The sequence below is a fragment of the Diprion similis genome, chromosome 1, assembly GCF_021155765.1.
Source record: "Diprion similis isolate iyDipSimi1 chromosome 1, iyDipSimi1.1, whole genome shotgun sequence".
In the NCBI taxonomy this organism is placed as follows: domain Eukaryota; kingdom Metazoa; phylum Arthropoda; class Insecta; order Hymenoptera; family Diprionidae; genus Diprion; species Diprion similis.
In genome coordinates, this window is record NC_060105.1 from 7,310,409 (window position 1) to 7,322,664 (window position 12,256).

A 12,256-nucleotide genomic window follows, 5' to 3' on the forward strand; every position below is an offset into this window, starting at 1 on the left:
GATGCAAAGTTGCTAGTTGAAGTGATAGTCGCGGGTTTCGGATCAGCGGATTAAGTTCCGGAGTGTCGTAAAACGGTTCGTTAGATCGCGGCGCACGCGGCGGCGGTTTTCTCCTCGGAGTTTGGCTAAAGCTGAGGCAAGAATCTAGTTGCGGGACTCTACGACACCCGGCGTGGCAATAGTCGAGAGAGGAATTCGCGTCTAGGCGAGCATCCGTCGTCTCTGCATAGATGACTAGCCTCGAACTAGATCGAGAAGCTGGTGATATAAGCTGAGGCAGGTATTTTCACCGAGAGCGCCTACATGCATATATAGAAGTTAACAACTCCTCGGTAAATTCTCGAATAGTGCGAATTCCGCGAGAAAATTAAGCTTTTGTCGAAGAGCACAAAAGCGGAGTTTCATATATCGTATATGCTGCACACGTGAATATGTCTGTGACTCGTTTACGTCAGAGGACGATGTTGAGTCAGGTGTTACGAAACACACCTGACTTACACTATACGTGGCATAAAAGAATCCGCGTCTTAGCGATTGCGAACCGTTTCACGATCTCGGAAGCGTACGAAAGGAAATTAACAAAACGGAGAGGGGGAAACGAGCAGAAAAATATTTTACCTACTTTTCTTTGTTCCTCGATTCAGGAACTTATTTCTTTTCTATCCGCGCATATTGCACGATTTCCTATTATATCTGTATAATAATATTTCTCATCAGGAAGGAAAAAAATTTTTACGAACGTGTGGATATTGCGAATAATTTATTTTCTTACTTCAGCACAACTCGAAGAGTTATTCAGCGGCATGTCAACCTTGGTTCTCCGATTTCCGGTTCAGTGACGGGTTAAATCACCTTTTTAATCAAATTTGTTCCCTCTTCTCTCCAACGAAACGTGAGAGCCGAATTGCAAAATAAAGTACACACCTACATGAAAATCGCATTTTTAAATCAAAAGTAAAAAAGCTGAACGTACATTCTCTCCGTGGGTGATTTCCGGATGTCGAATACACTCAACTTTATACTGCAGCACGAAATACACGGTCAAAGACAATTATACATGAACACACAGGTGGTAGAAGGGTATATAAATGAAAATATCGCGGAAGCAGATAAAATCGTTTGAATTTCTTTCCTGCAGCTGGGATATTTATGTGAACAGAGATATAACAGACGGAAGAGTTTATCTTATCTGCCTTCAATTATCTGTACGATCGCATCGTTTCGGTAGACAATAAGGTTTCGAATGCGACGTGTAACGTTCGTGGGTTGTGAAAAAAAGGGGGAAGAACGCGAAGCGTTACAAGCATGTGCATACATATGTATATACATATACATATACCTACTCGTGCGTTGGAAACGAAATTGCTAACCGAACGATAACGTTGATTCAACGCTGAATGCACCCCCCTTTGAAAAAAAAAAAAAAAAATACACGTCGGTACACGATTATTTTCCTCGTGGAAAAGAGGATTACAGTTTAATTGTGTAAACTGAGAAAATACAGACGGATTTCTGTTGCTACATTGCATTATTTTTGTGAAATAAATAGATTGTATCAAAAATTTTTTTTTAATGTGATAATTAATGAAAAAAGAAAACCGAAAAAAACGGACGAATCAGCGTAGTTTATAAAATTGATTTTAGCCTATGGGTGTAATATTATAGTCGTATAGAAATTGAAAAATAATTTCATCAAGTAACCGCGTCAATTATAATTATTGTCAATCTGATTTCTACGGATGATAATAATTTCTTTAAACAGTTATCAAAAACAACAAAGAGGCTTGCATTGTGTGAACAAACTGCTGAAAAATTCTGTCCATAAAGATATTTTAATTTCAATAATAAATCTCGAAAAGGGTTGATAAAAATCACCGTTTCCCTTTCATTGTGTGACTCAATTTAGCGGAAAGAAAATTGTCGATAAAATCCCCCCCTAAAGAAAAAAGTTGGTAGAAAAATATTGAAAAAATCTTGGGAGACCTGATACTAATCTTTTGAAACAATATTGTTGAGTTGAATAAAATGTCAACAACGAATTATCGAAATTAATGTAACTAAGGAAGATTAGTTTTCTTTTTTTTTCTGTTTATTTTAACCCCGGGATTGCCTTCATCAAAGCCAGAGTTGGACCTGGAGTTAATGGCTGTCGTTGTTGAACGTGGTAAACTGGATTTCCGAGAGATCCTAAGCCTCCTACCGTGGACGATGAAAACGACGTATACACGGTCGTCCTCGAATGGTTTGGGACGAATACAGGGAGGGAAGGGTCAGATATCTGGTAAAGCGAGGGTTCGTTCATTCGGGGCGCAACTCGTTAACAGGAACGCGTAATTATCTCGAGGCTCACCTCGGGAGGGACGAGAGGGCGAGTTGCGGGGTGCGTGGCTAAAGTGAGAGTTTACAGGGTGGTTATTATATAGGAAGGCGAAGGGCCACGCGAAGGTGCCCTTCTTGTTCTCATTTTGATACCAGACACCTCAACGACCAGGCAGCCGAGGGTAGTTTCGGGGGAGGAACAACGACATCGGAACGATTTACCGAATAAGGAGCGAGCTCAGGGAAATGAACTTCCTCCTCTATTTAAACCCTCGCGCAGCATTCCCCGCATATTGCAGACGAAGGGCGAGGGCTGATTTTTATCCCGAGCTTTAATTGTTCCGCGTTTCAAGCGATGCTTGAGTTTTCAACTCGGTGCAGAATAATATTTCACTTTCATTTTATAGGAGAAACGATTCTACTCATCCTCTGTCATCAGGCACAGTATTTCTTCATTACGTATTCACAAATTTTTCTTTTATTTATTCATTTATTTATTTATTGATAACTGATTCATTTTCAAGAAAATTGCTATTATTGTTTTTGAGTCACACGTAACCCGTGCGTGAATTTTTTTTACCAGAATAAAAATAACGCGTAGTTTAGGATTATTAGATCAGAAAAACTCGAAGAGGGGAAACGAAAATCAGGATTGCTGCATAATTGCCGATTGAAGATTAGTCGTGGCTCGATATTTCCACGTTGGTCTAAACCAGCCCCTCATACCCCGTCTTTTTTGTCTTTGCGTAATGATTTTTCTTTTTTCTTGTTAGATCATTTTTACGATTCTTACTTTTGGGGCTTTGATCAGACGACGTACGAGTTGTACCCCCCCCCCCCTCTTTTTCTCGTTGCCTTTCTTCTTTGATAATAATTACTTTGATGGAAGGAATGAAAAATGATCTGACTAAGCCCAACAGCTGAAGAATGAAGCTTTTTTCTTTTTTTGATTAAAAACTCTGCGTGCGAACAAATAAGTCTAACCGAGTTGCGCACACTGGTTTGTTAGTAAATTTGAGACCACGTCATACTCGTTAGTTTTTATAATTGGCAGATATTTTCCTGTGTTTGAAATAATTATTAAAAACAGCATCGTAAATAATGTTTGAATAAAAAAGAGGGTAGCCAACACATTTACGATTCGCATGAAGTCGAAGAAATTTGGCCATGGGGATTTCAGAGGATGAACGATGTCACGTATGAACTGACGGATTAATTAGCCCTCCCAATGTAACGCAACGACGTAATAAGCCAACCTTCTCGACCCTCGAAACTTTTGTATGTACAAAAACGAGTCGACGATTCGAGTCGTAAAACAGCTCCGATACCGCAACAACATTTTTCCTTTTTCATTTTCCCTTTTCCTTTGAAGCATATTTTCCCGCGATTTGCCTGTCTTCCCCTGGGATTTCCCCTGTGATAAGCATAATGATAATAATAACCGCAATGACGACGGTATCGAAAGAGAAAATGAAACTGCCAGTTACAGCCGATTTCCACCTGCGAGTAACAAGCAATTTCGATATTCGACGTGTGGTGAACGTAAAATAAAAGTTGAAAGAACAATTGGAATTAAAAATCGAACGAACGAAATGAAAAAGCGTTAATCAATTATCGACACTCTTGCGGACACTTCTTCTTTTTCGAGTTCCGTTTTTAAACATCATACCGTATACGTGCATCTGTATAATTACACTCAGCCACGATGTAAATATGCAAACACCTGTGTAGGCTAATGGAAATTTCGCAAACGCGTTTCAGATGCCGGGTGGGTGTGTTGATCTCGGAGACTCGACTGCTGCGGAGTTCAACGTACAAACGTATAACGTCTATACGTATATTCGAGAGACTTTGAAGTTCTACGAGCCGCAAATGCAATTACGTTACGCACCAGGAAACCCGCAGCTAGTTATACGTTTCGAGTTTCATTCGATTCCAAAATCCAAACTGTGCTGCAAATTGCCTCGCCTTGTGATTGAGGATGTGTTGTTGTTCAACTGTTACTGACTTTTGTTGTTAGAAATTTGAAACCTGCGGACTACAATAAATCTGCAGTCGCTGAAAACAACTTTCGACCGTATAAATTTTTTATTCTTTAACTTTTTACTCACGAAACAGGAAAAAATAGCGAATTTGCGCTGTCCTGAAAAAGTTTATTATATATAAACCAGATCTATTTTCCCTGAGTACACAAGTCTTTGCTTTTGATCATCAATTTGAAATTCAAGGCGTTCGGTTTTCTTGATCGTCCAAAGCGTGGGGATAAATTTGTCTTCGTTTATCCGTATCGGGAAGAAGGGTATCGATTTGTTTGATACATATATATAGTATATACAATACAATATACATCCGTAGGCTTAATGCGCTGGATTTTTTTAAACAGGGATTGATCGACATGGTTTACCAAGGGCTGTTTACCCAGCTGCCGAGTAAACAAATCGAATTCAATTCCAAACGCTGTAGATAACGCAGCGAAATAACCCTTGGAGTTTGATTGGTTGGAGCGTCGAATGTACATAAGGTAAAGCAATGTGCTTTAGGGGTGTGTATGCGTGTGCAGAGGGCGCGAGACAAATCTGGAGTCAATTTTCTCCGGATGGTCGACGAGCTGCGACAAAACCTTGTTTAAGAATTTCAGACACACGTATACATATACGTATATATATATATATATATATATATATTATATATATATATCTATCTATATTGTAGATAAATCGCAAGCTAGGGAAAAGGCGAGGATTCCCGACTCGGATTTTCGACACCTGAATTATTCACGCCCTCTCAGGTAATCCTGCAGCCCAACCGTACAATTCTGCATTACAAATTATTCAAGCTCGGAGTAAGATCTTCGAACCTCAAACCAAAACTCCCCCCCCCCCCCCCTCTTTCTGTAAGAAAAAAAATACGAGAAAAACGCGTGCAGTGTGATAGATTTTCGAAAAATTTTCGCTTTTCTCGCGAGTTTTCAACCCAGCGAGGTAAAAAATTGGAGCCATTTGTACTTTATCCCGAAGGCAGTTAGCGGAACGGTGCAATTAGTCGGGGCAGTCAGAAGCTTCTCCGTTCCCACCCTCCAAATAAGTATAGAGGAACATTACGTTTCGGTCAGAAATCCCGGAAAAATCCCTCGCGTATTGTGTTCATCTTCATCAGCTGGTCTTTTGCTGTCTCATTTCAGGTTTTACAAGCGCCACCATAAAGTGATGACGGTCAAAACGTCTGCAGTTGGCATTCAGAGTTAATTGAAGAGAAGAAAAAAATTTATCATATATGTTAGGGTAGCCAAAGTTTATTTCCAAATAAATGTTATTCGTATTTGAAATGCTCGAGATTACGATCCATTTTTTCATCGTATCTCGTGCATTATTGTTCCCCTTCTTTTGATCTCCTTTAAAACAAAGAAGAATTTCTCCGACTGGAGAGCCTGAGCTTTTTCACCGCATCGACTCGAATGCAAGCCTCGGTTTTCCTACCATTAGCACACCGAAACGGCAAAGGCGTAGAAACTCGTCTATGGAGTAAAAAAGGTGCAGGAGTATATAGTTATTTCATTAATTATTAACGCGTCCAGCCTGAGCTATACGTCTAGCATAAATATTGTATAGAATAAAAGCTGCAAGGCGTCGATTTTTTATTCTACATTTCTTTTCCTTCTTTCGTATAATCGCTATTTCCGAGCACTCCGGTCTGAAGTCTGTCATTTTCACGCACCGCTTGCTGCACACGTATACAGTAAAACTGATCTGTATAGGCGTTGAAAAAAGCTCGTCAGTTGAATTTAGAAATTGCAGTGCTGATCGTATAACCGAACGTCGTAGTTGAGCGTAAGGAACATAATAATAACAATAAAGGACAAAGTAATTACCGTATTAATTGTGTTTTGATTGCATTATTGTTAAAAATCGTTATTAAAAAGCTACGCAAACACTGATTAAAATTTCTAAATAATTTCATTCAGCTGCATTAAAACAATGTGTTGGATATAAGACCATCATGTGAACTATTCGAGCTGCAATATTGTATGGAATGCACGCATTCGATCAAAGCTCGTACCAATTACACAATTGCTAGCAACAATTTGCTATGAAGTCGAAGTTTCTACAGGAGGGATTCACTGCACATACGTGAATTATTCGCAATGCTTCCTAGGCGATGGTGGTGACTGCAGCTATTCTATGCGAGGCTGATTGCTACTCCGATTTCCGAGTTTGCTCGCAGCTTGCTCTCTCGCGATCGGTTCGTGAAACTAATTGTGAACTCGCGAGTTCCGCGTATCTTCTGCCATATATAGTACGTACATGTATATGTATACACACGGTATATTGTCAGTCGATTATACATATCGCATCCAATTGCTTCCACGTAATAAGAGAGGCTTTAACCTTAATTACTTTTACGCAAATGCAAGCCACTAGTCCGTAGCAAGTCCATATCGTGTTCATCGTATCGCCAATCTAACTCATTTGCCTGCCATGACGCGACGCAGTTTTAACTAATATGATCATTATTTCAAGTATATTCCAGGCCGCAATATTTTCGTCCATTAAATTTTATAGGTAAATGTTTTTTTTTTATATTGATCGCAAGCACTAGAATTAGCTTCGCGAAATTCATGATCAAGGACTCGAAACTGTTTCACCTCAATGTTGTTACGACGTTAAAACTTTTATCGAATCATTTGTAGAAAAAGAACAAAAAAAAAGAAAGAAAAGGGAAAGAAAATAGTAAATTAAAAGAGAAGAAATAATTCGTGACAATTTCATTGCGAAAAATCAAACTCATCGACGAAAATTCTTTGTACCATAATTTTCTTAACTATTATCTCGTGTATTCACGATAGTCTATGAATAAATTTAATGGTTAATTCAAGGAATGTAGCTCGCGTGTATGCACGAGAAGAAAATTTACAGGAATCGCGTGATCATATTGTACATCGTAACTGATGATCGACCAAACAAGAGCATGCATATATACCTATGCGATGTATATCTAAAAATATACAGTCCGATAGAATCGGTATTACCTACTATAAAAACAAAGTATAATATGGATGGACGGTAATTGTTGCAGAAGAAGAAGAAGAGGAAAAAGAAGAAAAACTTAACAAGGTTTATACATAAATGTATAAATCCTCGGTTTGATTGAGTCTCGATTTTAAACGATATCAAATAAACTGAGATAATCAAGGGCTGAAATTTATACGGTTGAACGAAGGGAGGGGAAAAAAAGAGTGAGAGAGAGAGAGAGAGAGACGAGGAAGAAGCGAAGCTATATCACCGTCGCATTGCGGCCTTCGGTAATTAGTTCCGGTGCTTTGTGCCCGGCGATGGATGCAGAATCATTGCTGTTTGCGTATCCGTCTGGGTTTGCCTAATACCGTCCTTCATCTCCTTCCACCCCTCTTGCCGCCCCCGAATTCGCAATTCGCACAAAATATATCCCCATTAGACGCGGCGTATAAAAGGGGGGCGAAATCCATCCCCGGAAAGATAGTGAGATCGGTCGATTGTACGCAGACTTCTTCTTCTTCTTCTTCTTCTTTGTTTTAGTCGTTCTTTTTCTCCACCAGTTTCTTAATTAGAACAAGTAATTAAACGAAACTCGATATTCCTCCGACGGGAGAAGAAAATAGTCACTTGAACGCCAACGAGTTTTTACCCTGAACACAGGTATTATTTAGAATATTCTGTCACATTTGAATAACAAGTTTAGCATTTATCTTTGGTGGAATAGAAAACGTGAAATAAACTTTGACACAATTTCCGGTCAGTGAGTCAAAGGCCGTTTCGTTGTATCACCTGAAATCGAAAGTAATAAACAAAGGAGAAAAAGAAGTGTTGAATCGAAGTGTGTTCAAGTATTTATCCGTCACGTATAATCCAAACGCGGAATAATGAATTGAGAATATTTCTCCTCTCGATCAGATCCTGGATCCTTCTCTGTAAAAGTGCAGTTTTTGATTGTGTTATCGATAGCGCATAAGACTGTGACTGAGTTTCTTCTTTTCTCAATATCGCCACAGTAATACGGTATATTCTCAAAAACATCTTTGCCATGATGTATTATCGCGTAAGTTACACACACGCACACACACGCAGAAGCGTACCTACGCGGTTATAGTTGCGGCAGCTGATACTTGCGGAACTACCGCGATATCGTTGGGAAAGAACTCGTAACGAGATCAAGAGCTGAAAGTTTTTTAGTGATATACTATAGATATTTGTACACGTACAATATCTAGAGTTGAACTTTAGCTTTGTCGTGAAAAAGTCTACTGAACCGCACTGCAGCTTGAATTACGTAAGTTCAAGATAATCAACGGTTCGTTATCTGTTTTACTTAAATTCTTACTCCTCTACCAATATTATATATAATTGAATACATAAAAAAAAATGTAGAAAAAAAATACACTGATATTAAAATAAAATATTTATGCATTTCTTTGCTACATATACCTACATAATTCAGTTCTATAAAGATAAACGTTCTTCTCTCACTTTCGAGAAATGGTGAAGCATCAAATTTCTCCCAAATATGTAGATGCGCGTAGCAGCTCATTCGTATTCGATCCACGACCCCCAGTCACCACTTACTTCTCGACAATAATACAATCACTGGGGTATTTCAGCCTTTTTTCCACCCCCAAATTAGCATGACGACGACTACCGTGCAGATTCTTTACCTTTTCGCGCCAAAAATTATAGATGGAAATGAAGAAAAAAAACAATTGTAGAAATGACCTCGACTATATATATAAAAAAAAAAAATGCAACGATGGGTTTGAAATTTGGAATACAATTTCCCTTAAGCGCATGTAAATTAATCCACGTTATGAACTGTTGAAAAAGTTATATATGTCTGTCATGATGGGTATAATGCCTAAATACGCAGTGCAGGGGGTGAAAAAGTGAAAAGGGGCATCTGGTTAAGACCGAGGGTTGAGGCGATTGTAGAGCGGGTTTAGTCGAACGAGTTGAAATTTCGCTTTCACGGAGCCAAAAAATGTTTGTAATCCGTTTTAACCGTTATTTGATTTTTATTTTTATTGCTTTTTTCTTTTTGTTCTTGCCTCTCTTTTTCTACTGACTTGTTATATGTATATATACGTAGGTATACATATGCATAAACCTTTTTGTTGCAGGATTAAATTATTACGAAGAAGTTAATTCGTACGAAAAAGCCGGGTATTAAAATCGTCTCTATAGATATATTTAAATACCTTGTATTATAACTTGATACAGGAAAAAAAAAACCTCGAGGGCATTGCGGAGTTTAACTTTGCGGTTATATAACCACGCGTTTATGCAATAAATAACACGTACTTCATACTTGAATGAATTGCGGTAGAATAATCCGTAACTCTATGATAATGGGTGGAGGGTGGATAAAAAATTGGTAGAAGATTGTTTCAATTTATATAAATATATTGTTGTATTTTTAAATGACAAGAAAAATAATAATATGTAACCGCAGGTTAATTCATCGTTGATTCTGCCTATAAAATTTTCCGCAATATGGTAATACTGGTGTGTATGATAAAATTTCGCAACTACGCTCGCACAATTGTTAATGTAAATGCGTATTATACACATTATTGAAACAACTGTTCAAACATATTTGCTCTACCACAATATGCTGCGTCTCCGAAATGCGCGGTCACAGCTGAAAATTAGCATAACGTGTTTAATTTACAGATTAATTTCGCTTGTTATAATTACTAAAACGCACCAAATTGCGAAAATTTGTCGTTAACGCCGGTCAATTAGCGGAAGGGAATGGAAGGGAAAAAAAAGAAAGAAAGAAATAAAAAGGAGAAAACATTTATCGATAAAAATAATACCAACATCACTTCAAGCCTATTACGTAACAGCTGAGCACTTGCGATATCATCAAGGTATAATGATGGCGTTTAACGAAAATTAGAAAAAATCCGACAACTTTGCGAGAACGAAGATAGCGCGAGGATCCGAAATTTTTGCATACAGATTGGTGGCCGGAGCTTTTTCGGAAAAAAAAAAGTAAAACTCTCGGAGGTGTGGGACGCATACTTTGAGACTAGATATATGTGCCGGCGATAAAAGTAATGAGATTCGTTATAACGGAGTGAGTTTTATCCCATAAACTTGCGCCATATCACCGCGAGACGTGTTCGCTTTCGAAAAATTTTCCCGCCAAGATTGAGTCAGAGACGCGTGATTGCATTCAATTGGAAAATGATTTTTTTCAAATTCTTACACGAATGAGTTCCTTTAAATTTAAATTGGTTAATAATGATTCAAATTTTTCGCTCATGGGTGTGTGAAATGAAACCATTTTTCCAAAAGCAAATGGAATCTTTCATGAACGATTAATTCATGCGCTATATATGTATACTGTCTACGTCCTGAACTTTAATTGCACACGTTCGTTAATTATGTGCATAAATAACGTCCCCTTTATTTCCTGGCGTTTACATCGAAAGATTCGAAATCTCAGGTGTCTGCCTAGTCGATGTAAAAAGAGACACATCGTAACTGTGTGAGCTGAATTTCAATGGGGGGAAGATTTTTCACCCATCCGGTGGAAAGAAAATTCGAGCGGAAGGTAAAAAAAGGTTTTTCAAGAGTTAAGAAACGTGCTCATATACGTACATAAATTTTCAAAAGATAAAATAAAATCGAAACCCACCAGCTGAGGCCATCGCACCGTTAGATAGACTTTGGCGCGGCCAAAAAGCCGCAATCTTCTTAACCTGTGCAGTTTTTTGTCGTTAAAACCCATCCCCGTGAAGATGGGCGCAACTCCGGATCCGCATTGGCACTCCAGGTCGGCGGCTAACTTTTTTCACACTACGCACAATTTTTATTTAACTATACAGTTTTAACAATCGCTCGACAATTAAGTCCACACTTCACCTTATATTGTTATTTTATTTCTATTTATCGATTTTTCAGCGGGCAGTTTAACACGTTTTAGTTACTTACGGTATAATAAAAACCACAGATGCTCTTGTCGTTTTCACTATTATCATTATTATTCATATTATTATACTTGAAATTGTGAAGGGTATAGATGTATATATGTATATAAAATTGGTAAAAATCTCCAAGATAGTTATTTCAACTATACATTTTTAATAACTCCTGAATGACGATACGAAATGCAATAATTTATTTTTTCGTTTATTATACTTTTATCATAACTACATTTATTTTATTTCGATTTTTGTTTCTTCTTCTACTTTCTTTTTTTCCTTTTCTTTTGCAGTTTTGTACGCCTTATAACGATAGCGTGATTACACAGTTTTATCGTTAATAGCAGCACTGCACTGCAACAGACGTGCGCACAGTCGATAAAATAAAATAATAAAAAGTTATTGCGATATCACAAAAGAAGGGAAATAACAATGAACAAAGAGCGACTTATTTTGGCGGTGAAAATTTCTGCAGCTTATATACGTGTATACAATATATTTGCGTGTATACCTATATACATGGTACATGTATCGTGAAATACGGGTTCAAGTTTTCAGATTATTATTTCACCCTCGATTCACTCGAAAGCGGAGATGGTTTTACGTGCTTCGAACAAAAAATAAAAATAAAAAAAACTTTGTCGAGGGTTTACGTTATCTTCCTTTCATTTCTCGAACTGCTGCAGATCATTTGCGGATATCGCAGATGAAGAGAAAGTTTGATCGTAAAGATTAACGAGGTGTATATATATATGTATATAGCGAAGGGTTGGAAAGATCGCAGAGTAATTGTAACGGGGGATACAAGAGGGAGAGAGAAAAAAAAATGTGTGTAAAATAAACGGGCAACACGTGAAAAAAATTTGTACATTTTACACGAAAGGAAAAATGATTAAAAAAATAATGAACTAAAAATTGCAAAGTATGTTATTATTGTTTTTGCTATTGTTATTATTATTTACCCTATTTTTGGATTATCGC

General features: G+C 37.7%; 1 protein-coding gene across 16 annotated transcripts in view; it reads right to left on the reverse strand.

Moving 5' to 3' along the window:
* Positions 1 to 12,256, reverse strand: part of LOC124407311 (disks large 1 tumor suppressor protein) — a 361,750-nt gene that overhangs the window by 104,271 nt on the left and 245,223 nt on the right. Inside the window, exon 1 of one of the 16 annotated variants that reach the window (XM_046883469.1) lies at positions 10,990 to 11,097. The exons of the other annotated variants lie outside the window; for them this stretch is intronic. Within the exon in view, the coding sequence (XP_046739425.1) occupies positions 10,990 to 11,082 (93 nt within the window). The 5' untranslated portion in view covers positions 11,083 to 11,097. Of the gene's footprint in view, positions 1 to 10,989; positions 11,098 to 12,256 lie in introns of those variants that run through there. 16 annotated transcript variants of the gene reach the window in all.